Here is a 20,034-nt window from a genome sequence, read left to right on the forward strand (position 1 = left end):
CAATATTTTTTGTAAAAGATACTGCACTGTTGCATATTTCATAATGTCACCTTTTCCCATGGTTAAAAACCTGTAAGTCTACAAAAAAAGACAAGAATAAAAGCAATTAAGATTAAACAGAATGATGTCCTCAAACATTAGATAAGAACAAGGAACAAAGAACAAAATGATAAACTTCAGCCAAACATATGAAATAATAAGCGAAAGCTTTGGAGCAAGTAGAATACAAGACTCACAACAGCAACAAGTGTCTGAAGATGACTGCTGGAAAACTTAAGGTGGTCTTGCTCTGGAATGATTTCAAAGCCCCATGGTTTTGTTCTTGTGAAACTTGATCCAACCTTTGACAAGAAATGTTTCACATATTCAACAACTCAGTTTATCCATAAAAGAGAAAAAAAGGTAAGTAGTACAACCTCTCTCTTTATGGTTCACATCATCCTTTACTGTCACATTCAAAGTGTATAATGTACGTGCTTGTATTTCAACATGCACTTTCTCATTTTTTTAATGTTTCTAGCACTATACTTTAAAACTAACATTAAATTCTGAAAGACTATTTTCATGAAATACTAAATGGCAGACCATGCACTCACTTTGTTGAAGTACACTTCCACAGGATCGCTATCCCCAGTGACACCATTATCCCTCCCTGGTCCAACATCTAAAGGAGATGGGGATCGTTCCCGAGATGGTAATTCTGGAGCATCAAGGCGGGTGGGTTGTGGACTAGTGGGGCTTGGTAGATCAGAACTAAGAACTAGGGAAGACATAGTACGAGGTAAAATTGGACGAAATGTGTTGAAGGAGCGACGCTGCTTTGCAGCCTGGTCTTGAGGCTGTTCAGCAACTTCTTTACGAAGATCTAGATGTACTGAGAGGAGATATGATATAAGTGGCATCTCATCATCACTGGATCGACCAATTGCACGGACCATTCCAATAAGGACAGGAACAATGGAAGAGCATATTGTTCCTGGCAAAACAAATTAATATACTTAAAACAATTTCAGCAACATGGTCAATGTAAACAACAATTCATATAAAACAAAACAGATGTAAAATGTGTATAATCAATGAAGATATGAAAGTTGCATACAAAATAATTGTAAACTGAACATTATCCAATTTTAAAAATCTACTTCACTGGTTTTATAGCATTTCAAAAAAGCATATCTTTATAATTTTTATAAGCCATCCCACTACCCACACACACTCACACTTGATTATTTTAACAAATCAGGACAGTTTGTTAAAGCAATCTAAAATGATATTTTCCATGTGCACTAACCTTCAGGAATGTCATATGTCCCTTCTAAAAGCTTTGTCAAAACCTCCATAACATCCATCTGGGCTGAGATGATCTATGAAAGCAGAAAGATAAAACAAATGAAGGGATCAAAGTAGGTAATGTTCAAAAAATAAACTTTACCGTTTTTGTACCTACAACCTATGATCAAAAACTGAAACAGAGATCAATATCTGCAAGTATGAGAATGCATGCGCACACACAGACAAATACATTCAATCTCTCTTTTTCTCACCAACATGCCCATAATTCAGAAACACTTTTAAGTAATAAGATGAACAGCCTGTTCATATCTACATCCTGATGTTCAACATTAAATAGAGAGCAATCAAGTATTTCAAATCTTTGAACTTAAAAAAATCATCTGGCTATGTCTCTGACAGTACCTTCTCCCTTGACTCTTCATCTCTAAAAGCAACATCACTGAGTATGGTGTTAAGGCAGAAGCTGAAGCATTCCGCCATTGGCAGTCCTAAAATAGATAACCGCAGACAATTTTTTTTTTCAAATCAGAAATACATAATTTATTGAATACCTGAATAATGAAACACCATTTTACATGATCATATCAATTCATGGTTGCAACATCTATATTATATTAATATATATATATTATTTACATCTAAGCTACATTAGTATGAGGAATGACTGCACATTAGTGCATGCGTATACAAAATCCTCACATTATAAAGTGATCCTGCTTGCAGCTCTCAAATACTCACATAAAAACAAAAAGGAAAAAAAAAACATTTAAATAGAATGATTTATGATTAACACTTAAGTCATTTTAAAACCAAGAAGACTCACTGAATCTGGTAAGTCCTTTTGGCGCTTCTATCCACTTTGCTTTTGACAGACCTTCCAATACTGTAAGCAAGTACTGAAGAATCTTGTCTTTGTGCTAAAAAGTACCAGAAACTTGTAAAATCTACAATGTTTTAAATGGCCATTTAAGAAACCAAGAGGGTGCTGGAAGAGGGTATGCAACAGGGCATCATCTTGGTTGTGAAACCCAGTATAATAATGTTGAGTACAGTTATAAGTTACATCGAGTATAATAAAGTTAAAATGAAATTTGAGAAACTTGTAAATGGTCTGAAAATTACATCTGTATAATTTAATGCCTGCATTTATTGAAAAACTACAAAATACCTCTAAACAGCTATGCATTATTTATTTCTCAACAATATAGATTCTTAGCACATGTAAACATAGAAGTAACCCAACAAAAGATTAAAGAACAATTACAGAAATAAAGTATTGACAGTCCACTTTAGAAATGTTAAACAAATCTCAACATGCTTATCATATTAAGAATACAGCATAGGGCTCTGTTACCCAAAGCATGATACATTTGCAAGTTCTTTCTTTTTCTCTCTCTCGCTCACACACACACTGCACATAAGTATACACAAATATAAACATGTATAGGCACACACACCACCTCACACAAACTGACAAACATAATGAAAAATACTTGTTCATATTTGTAACTAACACATACATAATATATAATATTTACCAACAAAGGTATGCATTTGTCTCGAAGTTTGGTATCTGCAGTTCTTACCTGTAAGCCGGATTCCAAGAAATAAACACCTAGAGCAACCACTGCATTTTGACCACGAATGTCAAATTGGAACACCCCTTTGCCCACATTTGAAGGGCACATAGCCATAAGGCGGCTAACCTGTCATTAAAAAAACTTTGAGAAATGATTTTATTCGATACCATTTTTAATTTAGCAAAATCATGGTTGTATATTTGGATACTGTCCTTACTTTATTAAATTTAACTATTGCTCTCAGCGAGACAGATGCAATACAGCAGTTACATGAAATTTGAGGTGAATGTCTCTGATTTGATAAGTACAAGTGCGTGTGTAGCTATGCGCGTGTTTGTATTTAAGAATGTGAGTGTACGCACTAGGGTACAATCTATATAATTTCTAGCTTAACTTACTACTACCCACGGAAGAATTTCGCTAGCTAATCAATTTCACTGAAATTTTCAGGGTGTGTTTAAATTTGCTTTCAGTAAATCGCAAGAAGTAAAACAGTGCTTCAAATAAAACAGGAAAAAATAACTAGGGCTGACACTTGCAGATGACGTTATGTGGAAAATATATCGATTTCATGATTTGTTTGTGGGTTGGGTTATCTTCCATTATCTTCAAAGGTTCTAGGAGGGGCCAAAACAAAATGCAGTAAATAACTTAAAATGTGATTTCTTAAAAGAAATTAAAGGCAAGGAATGACCAACTTTATCCCATGGCGTTGATTTTATCGCCCCTAGAGACCGTGCGAGCTGGAGAAGACTTCGAAGGTGGAAATTTCTCTCATCTGACGCCATGTTCGTCTGCTGACGCCAGGAGAGTTAGCTCCCTTTCAATGCAGACGTTTGTTATGACGGCGATCTGTTGATGTCGTGCCACCGCCTGGTAGACGTTTGTGGTGATGGTGATCTACTGATGTAGTGCAGTGGTACAACGTGTGCTTTATTGTCACGATCGTTAGGTCCTAGGAGCAGATGTCTTGGAGAGACATACATACCTTTCCCTCAGTGCGACATCTGCACCTGCTTAATTCTTGGAGTAATACCATCACGTGTTTTATTATTAGTTCGTGAGGCATTAGTTCGTGGTAATACAGTAGCCATTCCCGTATCTCTCCCCACCACCCCAACTCATAAAAATCCCATCAAGACGGAAGCGCTCCTATCTCACAAATGAACCAGCCTCTCGAAGCTAATTACTTTCCGATTTAAACACGTACAGCAGACTGAGCATTTGTGTGTGTGTGTTCGCGCACGCGCGTGCGATTAATTCTAACCAGAATTTTGCGGGAGCACCTCTTGTGTGGACGTGAAGATGGTGGACTGTCTTGTTCATGTATTTTTGCTCCAGGAGTCAGACCATATTGTTAACGCAAGTTCTTACATGTGCTCTCACACGGCGTCTACATATCAATCAAAAGCGCGGGCCCCTTGAAGCGCGGGGCCCTGCCGCCCTGCGTCAAATAAAATTACAGTATTGCTGACATCCGTTTGTGTCCATAACATTGCAGAACAAGGTTTGATAACTCTCTCTAGGAGTTAACGCACATGACAATAAAATGTAAGATGATTATATATATTATTCTCAAGTATTCCAACGTAAAGAAAATGTCGATCTAGTCTTATATGTATGTTTTTTTTATAATTATATATGCTGTTCTCCACTGTGTTAATACTGTGTTTAAACCTCCTCGATCTGGTTCATGATGACTAAACCAGGGCATAACATTAAATATTATGTTGTGTCTTTTCTCTCTGTCACTATCAGGCCTGCTATGTGTGTGTAAGAGGTGGGGGGGGCGTTGCGTGGGCTTTTTTAAATTCGTTTGTTTTGTGTTTTGTTTTGCTTGGTTGAGCGCTTATGTATGCTTGTCTATTTTACTGCTATTTACCTTCATTTGTGCAGATGCTGATTTGGCAATGTTCTTTAATAATATGTAAATGCTCCAACAGCTGAATATTTAATTTATTTCTCCCGTGAAATTAAAATATTAATTGTATTTTGCACTGCATTGGTCATATGGGTGCATGCTTCAAAAATAAATATCAGTCCAGTGGACACGCATTTCCTTCATGTAGTAGGCGGACGTATGTGCCTTCAAATAAAAAAAAATAGACATGATAGATATCTATATAAATAGTTATAGTCTCTGAAAAAAATTACCGCGTTGGAAGGATCGAAGTTCAAACTATCCCACCCGCCTGACAATTTCATCCTTTCACTCCGCCAGATCGTCATCGCGTCACGCGCTGTCCTCCCACTGGAAATTCCCAACTGCAGCTACAACCCTGGCATCGCTGGTTGACGTAAGGGTGTGACACAACTGGAGATTTGTAACTGCCTTGATGATCCCTCCAGTTCGATCATAAATGATCCTCCCTTGACTGCAATCCTAACCAAAAAAAGCAACTGATTGATATTTAACAAATCGCTATGACTATCCACTATCCTCGAATGATCGCATGAACTTTCTTGTCTTTTGAAAACAGAGAATAAGGCGTATGGGCGTGTTCACCGTTTCTTGCACGAAAAGGAAATGCCTCTGTTCGTAAACTCATCCTTTTGAGGGTCTGCGCGTGGTGATCAGAAACACTTCACGTTTAATTATAGTCTTGTGCTTATTCAGCATCAGCACGAACAATGATTCAAGCAAAATCAAAAATATTGCGCACAATGAAATAGCTTAGGGCTGGATTAATTTTCAGTCGAATTATTTTATATCTTATTCAAACGAAGAAATACAGATTATTTCTTTTTTTCTATATGTCCATAACTCTATTTTATTCTTTCTCCCTTCCTTCCTTCCTTTTTTTTCTTTTCAGCATTGAATGACGAAAACATGTTATCCCAAATACTTTTGCATTCTTCTTTCTTTCCATTTTTTAAGAAGATAAGCAGGTAGTGAGAGGCCTATTTATTGACACATTGCATATCTGACACCCCGTTCACTTGGCAACAATCAGGACGAACTGTTTTCATTATCAATCGGACGTTATTGTAAACGAACAATATTCTTTTTATCAGATTACATGAACTCGTGCACAGTGTGATAATTTGTACATATCGGGAGTGGACTACTTTCGTGACGACAGCTACAGTTATAGTGTTCTCTGCAGCTCTGTTTAAATTACATTAAGATTTGACAGACATACTGTAACCTTCGACCTCGTATGAGGAATAATTAGATTAAACGGAGATCCGGCTTGTACACAGCAGACGACCTCCTTGCCCGTTTGTAGACGATTTGACAACTGAAGACCACAGACAGCAGGACTAAGCAATAGGCGCGGTCTCAGTACCGGATGCTCTCTTCACGATTCACGTTGCGACATGGCCCCGACGTAAATTTTCGGATGAGTTGAACAATTATGGAAACAACCTAATTAATCACTTCCGGTCTCAAAATTTATTCTTGAAGATCTCCCAGACAGCTCAGGGTTTCTACTGCTACAGTAGTGACTGTCAGCATTTCCTTGGTGAAAAGTGGATCGTGACTCCATTGTGGTAGGAGGGCGGGGCTCGCACGGTGGGTATGTATATACTTTCCGTGTTCAGGTCGCCTCCTCTGTAGACTGTTTAAATGAACGTTAAACGGTCAAAGCGTCGGTTGTAATGAGTCTTAGCAACCGAAGACTGACACCTAGTCAATCAATAACTGATTAGATGTCCAGAAAACTTTAAGGAACCAGGAAGCTGGGAACAGGAGTGCCGGCTCACTTGAAGTTATCAAAACAAACAGGTTTGAAGGTTCTTATGTTACGTGTGCCGCTGCACGGGTTGAAAAGTCTCAGCAAAGCAAGATCGTGGCTTGCGACATCCACTGACGGATGTTTGTGTAGCTTTCAAGTCGAAGGTTGCGGCCAGGCAATAAAACTTTTCATACATCAGTAGTCTTCATGTCATCAAAGTGAGAAGCCGCTGAATCGTTGACTGTAAGCAGCGAGTCGACGACCTGGAACAGAGGATCCAGACGAGGAGGAGGTCTTGAGAGTTAGCGTGCTGGTGGGAGACTTCCTGACACGAATTTCTGAAAAGTACAGGTAGCTGTATGAAATCTATTAGTACAAATTAATTTTCTTTTAACTTTTTCAAAGCATCTTTATATTATACTGAACACATCTATCGCAAAATATCTTTATATTTTAATGAACAAGAGTAAGGGTCTTTTGTATTTCCATGTCTTTACTACTCTCTCTTGTCTAAATATAACTAAAAACTGTTCTAACATCGCTCAAGGATGGCGTGTACCGTATCCAATTACCTCTAAGTAAGCATCAAATTAAACATATTAAAATTGGTCATAAAATTATAAGAAAATAACCTTTTTATTCTACGCAGTCGATATATCTCCTGATACTGAGATATCTCCTCTAAAGATAGCGAAATATCTATATAAGCCAACCTGCATTTCTTCCTCTAACTTGAGAGGTTTACATTAAGGCATGTTAGAAGTTTCCTTCTATTGATCAATAGCTGTTTGGATGTCCTATTTTGTTTACAAGTGTACCGCAAATTTTATTCTACTTCAAGAAGTGATGTCTACAACTTTGCTTTCGCTGATAACGATACTTTTGTCATTCTTTCTCCAGACTTAGAAATCCTACATTTATTGCCTTACAGTCTATTAGCGTGGAATGGTATTCATATAATGAGCTAATTACAAGTAATTCTGATATTTCCAGAAGAAGCGTTCAGTTTATGGTTTAAAAATGAATACTTGCTAGATAAGCGTTCCGCGCTGTCTGTTATTTTAAATGGATTGTGTCGCGGCAACATATAGGAGGACCCTGTAGATGTATTAGTGACTCTGGCAGCAGTGCGGCTAATTATTTTAATGTATGGTCATTTCTTTGCCTCTGTATTTGATACCTGTATACTAATTTTTTCTCTCTCATATCGCTCGATGTTTAGATACAGCCAATAGTGCAATGTTGTTCTGAAATAATGAGTCAATAGAAAATTTCAAAAGATTGAAAGAAAGTTGACTTTATTACTTGTAAGGCTAACCAAACTCAAACACGAAATTAAGCCCCACATTACTGGCAAGCTAATAAAACACACAGCTGTCATTAGTTCATTGTGCAAATGACACAGAAAGCTATTTCAAACCCTAAGACTGGGTTGTTCGAAGTATTTCGTGAACACAGCTACACATTTCGGGAATTAATATCTGATAATAAATAATTATTAATCCCACTCCTATAAATAACGTTGCAATCAGGTTAACTTTAAAACCTTTTGCCAATGGAGTTACTGAACTCCTAACGACTTAGTATATATGTACTTCTATTAATCTTATATTAAGGTGCATTCGCTAGTAGTTAAAACTTTCGCAAACGATGCTGAGATGTGATCAAAGACGGCCTATGTGATGTTTCAGGCTTTATATATTAGAGGTAAAGCCACATGGTTTTCAGTACGTATGGATGAACTAAGGTGCTAAGGATGTAAATGAATTTCTACTGGATTTAAGGAAAAATGTGTTGATTGCAGATGTGAGAACCGTAATGTCCATTCATGGACTAGTCACCTTTCAAGGGTTAAGTATGTAGAGACCGTTTAATATTGTACGTTATAGTGCTCCTTTGTGTTTACAGTAATTGATATGTTATAAATTTATAATGACTAAATATTGGTTTCGTATTTCTTGACTGCTGACTTTTACAGATATAGGAACTATATATATCTGAGAGTCTGATGAATTTTTATTTAAAAGTCATGAAAAAAATTAAGTAATTTTATAATGTGCGAGCCATATTAACATTATTTCAGAAAACGGTTTATTACCCCACTGTAGTCTCCCAAGCGATTTTCGTCTATATTTGCTGTTGTCTTCTAGCAACGAATAGAATGTGGATATGTTGTCTAAAAACTTTAACACAAGGGAAGCCTTGTACGATTTTGTATAGATATCAGTCCAGTCATTTGAAACAAAGTTTCGGACTCAAGTAGGTGAAGAAAACCCGCGAAGAACAATTCCTTAGCATCAGGAAAGAACATTAGTAAACAAACACTGGCACAATTGTTATTTGTGTATTGATAAATGCATCCCTTTCCGGGTCATTCAAAGAACAACGCAATAATGTATCACACAAGAAGGAAAAACAGAAAAGCACGAAACGTCCTTGATGAAAACAAACCAAGTTAGTTGCAGTAAAGATATTTCTTGACTGACAGTCCACAAAAGCTCACCATTTATGTTTTTGTGTGGGAACATGTTCCATATCAGAACAGTCTGATTAAAAGAAATTTGGTGGGTGTCAACAAGAACTTTTAAAGTATGTAACTGATGTCGGCTAGACACAATTTTTACAGACACATTTTTTTATATATTACTTTTCATTTTTATACATAGAACGTGTCTGTAAAAATTGTTTCGCTTTCGTCAAGGAAGTGTTGTAGGGTTTTTATGTGTGTTTCATTCTTGTGTGGTGGATTATTGCTTTGTTTTTTGCTTGCCACCCGGACCGGAAAAGACTTAAGTACAAGACTTGAGTTCATATTTGGTGTTAACAACGACCGATGAACAATGAGACGCTTTTTACATTCAAATTTGAATGGCCCAGAATATTGATGCATTTATCGATAAACAAATAACCATAGCACCAGTGTTTGTTTACTCGCAGTGAAAAGTAGTATGTTGTCCTTTTCTGGTGCTAAAGAATTGTTTTTCAGTCTTTTTTCAAGGTCGACTGTAGTGCAAAACTTTGTTTTCAAATGACTGGGCTCAGCTCTGTACAAGATCATACCTCCCAAAATCTGAATGAAAATACTCCCTTCCCCCTCCTGGAGATACAGGCTTACAAAAATTATCATGAACAAAAAGATGTCATGATTGTCCACTGACTGACCCAATTAAAGTAAGGTCCTAACTCTCCCACTGATTGTAGGGTTAGGACTTGGCACTTGGCAACTTCAGCGTATCCACAAATGTTCCTGATGTCAGGGTCTTTTTAGGCCTATATCTCGAAAAGACAAAGGGGTTGCTTTCTCGGATTTTGATAAATATAATTTTTGTACAAAGATCATCCCACTCATTTGAAAAGACGTTTCGCACCTTTATGTTTGAATCGATCGCAAAAAGAAATTTCAGTGGGAAAAATTCTGCTTTGTGGACTGGTGAGCTTCATATTCTTTTCTTCTGTCCGTTATGTATGGCAACGCGACAATTGTGATTGTATGACCTTCGATACCTGCACAGACAGCTCGTCAATGAAGAGATATTTAACCCTAATCTTAAATCTTTCTCTCTATCCTACACGTTCCCACGTAATACAGACTGTATATTTGTATATTTGGACTTCCGAATAACAAAAGCTTCAATCGTCGCTAAGGCAGATGTTAATGTTGCGATTTCCAGATAGGATAAGGTAGGATATAATTATGATAATGATAAAGTGTAATTTGTAACGTTTTAATGCATACGTTCGACATACAGATGGAAGAAGAGTACGACAGGTGATCAGACATTTGATCCTTTAATTTCTCCATCTTTCCTTCTTTTTTTTTTATTAATTTTTTTCCTCGCCAAGTTGTTATTTTCCTTTCTTCGATGAGTTTATCTGAACACAGCTACGACCAGTAGGAAGATTTAAGTTGTGCTTAGACTGATTCACCCATTTCTAAATAACTGGTCAAAACGAATCTCTTAACACGAGATACATTATTGTGGAACTGCATTCACCTTGTGCGTCAACCGACAAAATGGTCAGGGCACAGTGCTGCAGGACAAACAACAAGCGATTTAAAACCGCAAAATATAAAGATTTAAAAACCTTGATTACATATGTAGATAGGACACTCTGAGATCTTTTTCGTCTAGCGATAATATACGTGTTTGTTTATATAAAGTTGCATGCAGAAAGTGAAGATGTTTCTATCCTTCGAAATCTATATATAGGCTATATAATTGTGACCGTCTATGATATCGACTCTTCTTTTTCCCGGATCTTTACTTGTCCAACGACCGATAACAGAACTCAATACGTCAGCGAATTAGTCATTCGTTTTTTGAAAAAGGACGACAGATCCACGGTAGGTAGGTCTGTAACAATCAACCAGACCTGCGACTAAAAGGGTTAATCTTTCCCTTTCGAAGCAACATTACTTACCGAAAATCCTCTCAACTTCCTTCGCTACGCTGCTCACCTTAACTTGTTTTTTTTTAATCCTCTCTCCATTTAATTCTTTTCATCATCTATCTGACATGCAGACAGCTAAAGAGACGTGGGAGTGAAGGAGTTAATCTGGACTTTCCATTTTCACGCCGCTTGATTTACCTTTTCTACTTCCTTCCTTGCGTTGTTACCTTTGTTTGTGTTGGAAACAGACTCTGTCCGTTCCCAAGTGTTCTACCTCAAGCAAGATGAATAACCAGTTGTTGGAAACATTCATTTCAGTGAAACTTTGGATGTTGCTACGACATTAATTGTGGGATTAGCAACTACTCTCGCCTCAAAGTTTGTTTGGGGAACCCTTCAGTGCTGACGGAAGTGACGTAATGGGGGAGTCTGACGTAGAGGTAAGTCGAAATCGTCTGCTCAGATGTTGTTGTTGATTTACCGTATAAATTATACTATAATCAAATACTTTTGCGTGCACGAAATGCGTGTGTATATATATATGCATGTAATTTTAGGTATTCAATCATGTCTGCATCAGCGTGTATGAGCGCATTTGTCCATTAATTAAGAAGTGCGTATGCCATGCATATATGAATACCAAGAGTCATGGGTTCAATTCCTTGCTTCACCTTTTTTTTTTTTTTTTTTTAACTTTTTGCAGTGTCGTGCATTTCACTTCGAAAACATCACAGATCTGTGCACTTTTGTCAGTTCCACATCTGACTGCCAAACTGACGATGGGTTTATTAATTACACAAATTTTGTTTACTGTTGTTTGAGCAGTCACCTTGTAGTGCTCAGTGTTATTATCCTGGTGAGTATATCTTTGACACTTCGAGATAAATATACACCAATTTGTGGAATTTTAAGTTGAAATAAATTTGAAATTTATGCCATAAAGATCTGAGGGAATGAAACCCCCTAAATCATTTGATGATGACAGCCATAAAGCCTGTGAGGTCTTGAGTGTTTTTATTTTTCTCTTAGTTCTTCTGGTGGCTGTTTTTGTTCTGTGGCTTGGCGGTGACAGCAGATGACTTGTGAGTAAAGATTTCTAAATTTGTTGTATTTATATTTATTTTTCCAGTAGAAGAACTAAACTATGCATTATTAAAATAGTAAATAATTATCCATTAAAAAAAATACTGTCCATGCTATTATGCCTATTCTTGCCTGAATGCCACTCATCATATTCATGACTTTCTAAATTTATCACGGCACCCAACATGCATGTATGTGTATATATATATATATTGTTTTAAAAATATATAAACAGGATTCTGCAATAATTCCTTTGTCACTTGTTGATACAATTTGTGTAAGAAAAACTTGATTTCAGTAGCTTTTCAATAAAATTTTTAATTATCTCTCTTGTAGTTTCTGTCCATCATTGGTGGTGATCTCCAAAACTCTTCGGTTGAGTCATAACATTGCTGTATCCTTACTAGAATCATGTAATATTCAGAATAAGATAAACTGTCTGATCACATTAACTATACCCAAGACTAGGAAGTCAGTGTGCCAAAAGCAAAAAAAATAACTTTAATTAATGCTTTGTTTTGTAGTGAAATAGTAACTCTTTTTCCTTTTTTTAGATCAAGGGCTAGATGTGAATAAAGCATGATTTTTACTTATTCTGTCACTCTTGTACATAAAGATTTGTCATTTCTTTCTCTCAGTTCCTCTACCTTTTTTGTACTTTATGAAGAATCACATCTCAAGCATTGGGCTGGAAGTGGGGGTGCATGGAGGGCAAAGAGATATTTTTGCCCCCTCAGAATCTTTTTTGAGAGGATGGCTGCTCCTGTTTTATATGCCACTGACCAGTTTGTGTTTGAATGATTTTATTTTTTATTTAGAAATCATAATGTGTATAGTGAAACTCAAAATACCTTCCTTAATAAAGCTTCAGGGAGTGACATTTTTGGCTTTTGGAAATGGTTCTCCTGATATATTTTCTGCAATTGCTGCCATTGGAAATGCCAAAGCTGGAGATGCTGGTCTTGCCATTGGAGCACTTTTTGGTAGAACTTAATAAAGTTCATTATTGTTTCATTTTTCTTAAGTCTTTGCACTCAATGTTTCATTATACACACCTTTGTTATAGTTTATACCTGAAAGACACATTGGGGACAACTTTCATCACAGATGATGCAGAAGATTCTGCATGGAATTGATGGCGTTTAAAATTACCTTAAAATGGTCACAATACTAAGATGAACCCAACTCCTAAAAAGCTGCCATAAAAATCACTGTCTTCCAGTTAACATGAAGATGGATACAAGAAAAAGAAAAGAAAAACATTTTTTTTAGTGTCCACATTATCTCATTTCTTTTATTTAAACAGGAGCAGGCGTTTTTGTGACAACTGTGATTGTGGGGACTATTTCCACTGTGTGTCCTTTTGATGCCATGCAACGACCATTTTTACGTGATGTCATCTTTTACTTGGGTGCAGTGTTCTGGGCATTTTACATCATGTGGAAAAAGGAAATTCACACCCTGGAAGCCGTTGGTAATTTAAAATAATTTCTGCATTTTGTAACTATTCTCTTTGTTGAGTTTTCTATTATTATGTAATAGTCATAAAGATGGGAAAGTGGCATTTTGTTATGTCATAGCATAATTGACAGGGTTGATAAAAGATGATATACTTAATGACTTCTGTCTGATGAAGTATTTTTGTAGCTACCAGCCTGTGTTCTTATCAAGCATCACATGCACTGTTCTAGGTTTTATCCTTCTCTACGTGGTCTATGTTATTGTGGTTGTGGTCGGAAGGCTTTTCTATCAGTGCATGAGGGAACCTCGAACTTTGGGTAAGTCAATTTTTTTTTTTCATTTTTTAAGTGTGTATGCTTCTCATCCATTTTAATATTCCATAAACTTTTTCTTAGCTTATTCTCTCTCATACTTGGATGGAATGGAAGCTCTTATGTGCTTTTAGTATTTACTATGATGACATGGTTTTCTAGATCATCTCCTCAAAAACACTAGAGAGCTCATAACTATCAGGAATAGAGATATAAAAGGTTGTTGACAACACTTTAAGTCGTTCTTGTCTGATTAAATTGGAAAGGGCTTTTTATTTTTTTACACCATATATCCAATGACAAGATTTGTCAAGGATCCGACAGTGGGATGGAAGATCAGCTACTATTACTTAAGCGCTGATATAAGGATTTTGCTCTTGCTTTTGTCTTTAAATATGTCAACAGCTTCCTGTCCAAATGTTTATGCCCATTTTTGCTGTATTTAGTTGTCAACAATGAGGACACTGCTGATGAGAGTGACAGTTTTGCACCAGGTAAGTGATGACGGACTTTTAGTTGTTTGAAGTCAAATAACATCCAGCTTTCCAGCACAAGTACTGTTTCCTTTACCTGTACTATCTTCTTCTTCTTTCTTTTTTCCTATACGCCCCCAGTGGAGCATAGGGCCGCAACCACACCCCGCCATCGGACCCAGTCCTGGGCATCCCTTTCTAGTTGGGACCTGCACTATATATCTATATTTTAGTTGGCTTCGTTTTTTTATATGTATTCCCTTTCTCTCTCTTTTCTTCTTTTTTTTTTTTTAAATTGAATTCTGCACCTTATGCTAAAACCCAAATCATATCAGGGTCAACTAATCATCATGGGATACAAAAGTGACTAAATGACTTTTTATCACTTCTTTTACTGAATGGCAGAAATGTGTATTACAATCAATCAACCATGTCTGCTCTCACTTACATAAGGATATACCGCCCCAAGCAACATAGAATGCTGAAAAGTTATGGGTCCCAAAGAAGGCATATGGAACCAAGATACTTCACCAAGACCTCATGTGTTTTCTGTTTTCTGTGCTTCCAGGGGCAGTGGCTGCATGTACTGAATGGCATGGGTTATAGCGAATGTACCATTTATGCAACAGATGCTGTTCATTTGCCCCCTAATAACATTGCTTCTGCTTATGTGCAGATGATGAGAGCAAACCCCTCTTGAGACCTGAGACTGATGAGGAAAACAAAGCCATAGAAATAGAATTAATAATGAGGAGACCCAAACACCATGAGCCACAACAACCACTTAAAATGTTTCTCATGTCAGTCAACCCAATCAACACAGAGGAGTGGTCAAAAATGAGAATTTTTGCCAAGGCATATGAAATATTTAAGGTGTGTTTGTTGTTCAGATTGCTCAGGCAGTTAGTTTCATGCTTGCTTTGGCTAGCATAAGGTCAATAGTACAAACACACCAATAGGAAATGAAAAAAAAAAGTTTTCTCCAGTGAGTACATGAAGGATGGTACATTACTGATACATTAGTGTGTTTGTCTCATATGCTTTGCTCAGCTGAAGTCATTTGCATGTGCAATATAATGTTTATTTTGCCAATTAATGAAAAAAAAAGCAATCCACATGTTTTTTTTTAATTAAAGCCAATATAAACTTAAGAGAATCTGTATTCGCAGCAGGGATCTTTCTGACTTTGTCTTGTAACTTTGGTCATCCACTGTTTCTTTCCCAGAAAGATAGAAATGTTCCCTGAAAGATAAAGAGCAGCTGCATTTAGCATACTTTGGCTCACATTCTAAATTAGCAACATTCTAAAATACAGTTAAATGAAATTTTGAGAGGAGATTTATATAGTTGTTTTCATTTTATTGCAGTCCCCACTCCTACTTGTTCTGAAACTAACAGTGCCTGTGGTAGTATATGCCGATGACGATGAGAACCATGGATGGAACCGATATCTTAATACTATTCATTGCCTGACTGGGCCAGTTTTCACCATCTTTGCTGTTAATGGTGAGACCACCTTACTATTCTTCTTCAGGAGCTTGAATGAATGGACAGTTTTCCCCAGTTTAATGTGTACTTGTCTCCTTGCATACATGCATGCAAGTGTGTGTACGTGTGTGATAGAGATTAAGCACCAACAAATCACTCTATGTATGATAGAGAACTATAAGTATAATAATTAATAAAGATATGAATCTGACATTAAAGTTACATATTTTCAGCTACAAAATGATGCATTACCAAAAATGTTGACTACTTAAACAGATATGTCACTTTAACTTGGGTTTTTAACCGACTTTAAACTATACTTTTTTTTTTTTTTGCGCAGTGGGATTTAAAACTATAGGAGGAGTATTTCCACTATATGGTCTTGTCCTGATTATTGGTGCAGTACTGGCTACAGCGGTGTTTTTCACATCAACCAACGATCAAAAACCACGATACCATGATGTATGACCACAGTATTAAATCTGCTTGTTTATATAGGAAAGATTTTATTAATAATTGCATATGCATTTGCACATGCACCTGAGGCAGAATTTTTCATCTTGTAAACTTAATTGTAGCATTTTATTTGTATACAGCTCATACAAATATTTAAAGTTGTGTTACTCTTTCAAATTTTTTACTTTCTTCTTAGATTATTTAATCTTTTTCAGTTGTTTGCCTATCTTGGCTTTGTGGTTGCTGTTGTGTGGATTTACTCTATGGCAAATGAAATTGTCAACATTCTTCAGGTGAGATTAATTACATTTATGAACATCAGCACTGACCGGAGTAATTGTTACTCACAGATAATTCTGTAAAAATTATGATCGAGCATCATACCACAGACCAATTTTTACCTGTACGGTCTGCGTTTTTTTCAGGTATCAGTAGATATAGGCGATATAAACCTAACCTGTAAATTTCAGCCCCCCAAAACCCACCAGCTAATTATCTGCTACGATTTGCACCTGGGATCAACGAGTGCTGATAACAGTGTACTACGTCACGTTGGTACATCATTCACATTACCTGCAGTCAACACAAGTTTGGATTATTCCCACGCTGACAGTCTGCATTTCTCGTGGTTCTAAAAAAACTGCTACTTTAGCACGAGAAATGCAGACTTTAAACTTCCGAATAACCCAAACTGCATGTCGCTCTGATTGGCGGTGACGGCAGGCAATGTTGTGAATGGTGTACTAGCGTGACGTAGTACACCATTACCGGCGCTCGTTGATCCAAAGTGCGAATCGACTTTGGTCGCGGATAATTAACGGATGGGGTTTTAGAGACTGAAATTTACAGGTTAACAGATTTATATCGCCTGTATCTACCAATATCTGCTATCTGCAAAAATTGCAAACCATTCAGGTTGGTCTCTAAAGCACCATTATTATCATTTCAGTCATCATATATTTGTTGATTTGTTTTCCAAAGCTTTGACAAATATTTTCCCCAGCCTTGAACAAAGAAAGAAAGAAAAAAACGAAAAAAAAAACACATTTTCTTTAATTTTAAAGTATTTATTATTAGCATGAATAATTCCTGAAGATAATGGTGGATACAAAGTCCCTATGATACTCAGTGCCTTTCCACTTTCTTAAGGTTATATTACTAGGACCTTTTTCTGATTCCAGACATTCGGAATTGTTCTGAACATCAGTAATTCAATCATAGGGTTGACACTTTTAGCCTGGGGAAACAGCATTGGAGGTAAGGTAGATTCTTTTCAGCGTTAGTGTGGTATCAGAAAATAGGAACAGATGCTGATGTCAGTTTCGCTTAAATCTTTGACTATTGAAATCCTAATACAATGCATAATTCTTTAGACACAACATGCAAGTATAAATCATTCCATATGCTCATTCAATTTAATATTGCAGGCACCTTTGTAATTTACTATGCGATTATATATGTTTTATTTCTGTGGCTAAAAAAAAGGTGGGAGGGGATCTTCAAAGTAAATTTCAGAAAGCTAAAAGACATGCATTAGATTGTTTTGAACTGGGATACTGTGAGACACAGCATTCATAATGCTTGTTATTCAAGTTAACTACAAAATCTAATAGAATTTAAATACATCATATTGATAATGTAAAAGTCTCAGATTATATTTAATGGCCACAGGCTGATCAAATTTAAAATTCAGTTTCACACACACACAAAAGCTATGGAAGCACCGACTGTATTGAAGTATTGAGACTTGCACCTTGCAGAACATTAGAGTTTTAGGTCCTTTGAAGTTTATGCATGAACTGTACATGATTGTGTGCAGATACACGTCAGTGGAAAAATAGTGTCAGAAATAAAAGTGAAAGTATTTTTATATAACTCAGATGTCATCTATGTGCAGATTTTGTAGCTGATCTCACTTTGGCAAGGCAAGGTTACCCCAGGATGGGAATCTCTGCATGCTTTGGAGGCCCTCTTTTCAGTATCCTTCATATTTTGCATATGGACTGGCCCTCAATATTGAACGGGTAAATTTAGATAATATGAAAAATATGTGATAAAAGGGGTTAAGACGGGAAGAGATGAAATACAAATGTAAAATGAGGGTAAATGACACTAACAGTTAACTTAAAAATGGGTTTTGTGAGCAAAAAGCACAAAATTCTTCACCTTCTGCCAGGTTATTTTAAAGTCATGAATCTGTACTTCAGCAATGCTGGATAAAAGATCTATGTCTCACCACAAGACAGCGAAGAAATTTTTGTGTAGTCATGCAGGTAAACAAACCAAACTGTCTATGAAGACAAGAGTCTTTAACAACTCTTCAGATCTTTTGCTTGGCATTGGAATACCCTTTACAATAGCTTGCATCAACAAAGGAGGAGTTTTCAAGGTGAGAATGATTGTCTGCATGCATGTGTGCATTTTTGACATATATGCACTCATACCTGCATCTCATGTATCATCACACAACCCCTGTGTTTGTTTTCAGTATTTAGAAAACGTGATTCCTTTAAAGGAAAACAGTAATATAATGATAGATAATTTGCTTAAAACATCAAAGTTTTTTGCATTTCTTTTCCCCTCTTCCATATTGTTTTATCAGATATGTATTGTGATGTCTGATTTCAGCTACAAGTGACCCTGGAAGAACTGTTTTTAGCAGGTGGGGTTGCTGTTAGCCTTGTCTCTTCATTGATCATTGTTCCCTTGTCTGGTTTCCACATGTCAAGAGGCTATGGAATCTACCTCATTATTCTCTATGTCGTCTTTCTTGTTTTGGCTGTTCTCATTGAAACTGATGTCATTAAGAACATTAGTCACTAGTCATGACTGTGATATTAAATATAAAGCATTTTTGCTTTAATCTGGTGAGACTAGTGCACCAAATGCAGCATTTCAAGCTGCAAAGATACAAAATGGAGTAAAGAGAATCAACAGGTATGCTTTGTGCTTGTGTGTGTGTCAAGGGTGTGGGGGGAACCGCTTGTGACTGGAAGAGAAGGTGCTTTCTGTATGTGTGTGTGGGTGGTCAGGTGGTTGCATGGTTGGCTGGCTGGTGCACTCATGAGTTGTTTGTTCATGTACTTATACATGCACGTTGACAGATATGCACGGTGTTACTTATAAAGGAGAAAAATTGACTCTTCCTATTACAACAAAACTGCATTTTCCCTGTTATTGTATATTGTACATATTGTTTTTGGCTAATCAGAGAGAAACAAACACTGTTTAATATTTTCATGGTTTTAAAGAGGCATAATTGTTAAGCTTTCATAGATGGGTGAAAAAGTTAACTTTAATGTTATATGGGCTTCTTTGTTAAATAGCAATATTTTATACTCTTATCATTTGAATTTAAGAGTTCTCTATTGAATATTCATGCACTCTTTTCTTAGCTTATACAAAATTTAAAATATTTTCTAATGAAATATTTTACCACATGAAAATTCTAATTATGATGAATCTGTTTTATTGACAGTTTTTTTTAATAAATTGTTAGTATTAAAGATTGGATATGTCTTTCACTGGAATATGTAACATCAAAAATAATTTAGACTTTCATTATGGAGCATGTTATACTATTAAATATTACAAACGCACACATAGTTTGATACCCTTCTTGTATTATTCCTACTGGTACACACGCTTCTAGCAGGAGCCAAACATCCTGAAACTATAAAGAGGTGAGAAAAATTTAGCACACAACAATTGATTCCTGACTGAATACATTACAAAAAGGTAAAAGATGATTCAAAAGTGGTATACATACCTTTGTTCAGTTATTAGACTTAAATGTGCTCAGTTCATTTAAATGAAG

At 36.3% G+C, this 20,034-nt stretch overlaps 2 protein-coding genes across 2 annotated transcripts in view; one reads left to right on the plus strand and one right to left on the minus strand.

The window, feature by feature from the left end:
• The window catches only part of LOC112562124 (phosphatidylinositol 4-kinase alpha-like), a 37,898-nt gene extending 33,902 nt beyond the window's left edge, over nucleotides 1–3,996 (minus strand). The window contains 7 exon segments of the mRNA XM_025235154.1: nucleotides 237–341; nucleotides 597–976; nucleotides 1,292–1,364; nucleotides 1,696–1,781; nucleotides 2,117–2,210; nucleotides 2,880–2,999; nucleotides 3,572–3,996. Coding sequence (XP_025090939.1) covers nucleotides 237–341; nucleotides 597–976; nucleotides 1,292–1,364; nucleotides 1,696–1,781; nucleotides 2,117–2,210; nucleotides 2,880–2,999; nucleotides 3,572–3,661 — 948 coding nt within the window. The 5' untranslated portion in view covers nucleotides 3,662–3,996.
• A 2,769-nt stretch (nucleotides 3,997–6,765) lies between these two features.
• On the plus strand, nucleotides 6,766–19,963 carry LOC112562062 (mitochondrial sodium/calcium exchanger protein-like). Its single transcript, XM_025235053.1, has 17 exons — nucleotides 6,766–6,904; nucleotides 11,264–11,385; nucleotides 11,649–11,801; nucleotides 11,975–12,027; nucleotides 12,365–12,422; nucleotides 12,900–13,011; nucleotides 13,335–13,502; nucleotides 13,720–13,806; nucleotides 14,247–14,294; nucleotides 14,950–15,146; nucleotides 15,641–15,779; nucleotides 16,102–16,223; nucleotides 16,433–16,510; nucleotides 17,399–17,474; nucleotides 18,115–18,195; nucleotides 18,542–18,606; nucleotides 18,846–19,963. Exons 2-17 carry the CDS (start codon nucleotides 11,365–11,367, stop codon nucleotides 19,038–19,040), a joined length of 1,653 nt encoding a protein of 550 aa, XP_025090838.1. The 5' UTR covers nucleotides 6,766–6,904; nucleotides 11,264–11,364; the 3' UTR covers nucleotides 19,041–19,963.
• Nucleotides 19,964–20,034: the final 71 nt, after the last annotated feature.

This window comes from Pomacea canaliculata, linkage group LG4 (genome assembly GCF_003073045.1).
Source record: "Pomacea canaliculata isolate SZHN2017 linkage group LG4, ASM307304v1, whole genome shotgun sequence".
In the NCBI taxonomy this organism is placed as follows: domain Eukaryota; kingdom Metazoa; phylum Mollusca; class Gastropoda; order Architaenioglossa; family Ampullariidae; genus Pomacea; species Pomacea canaliculata.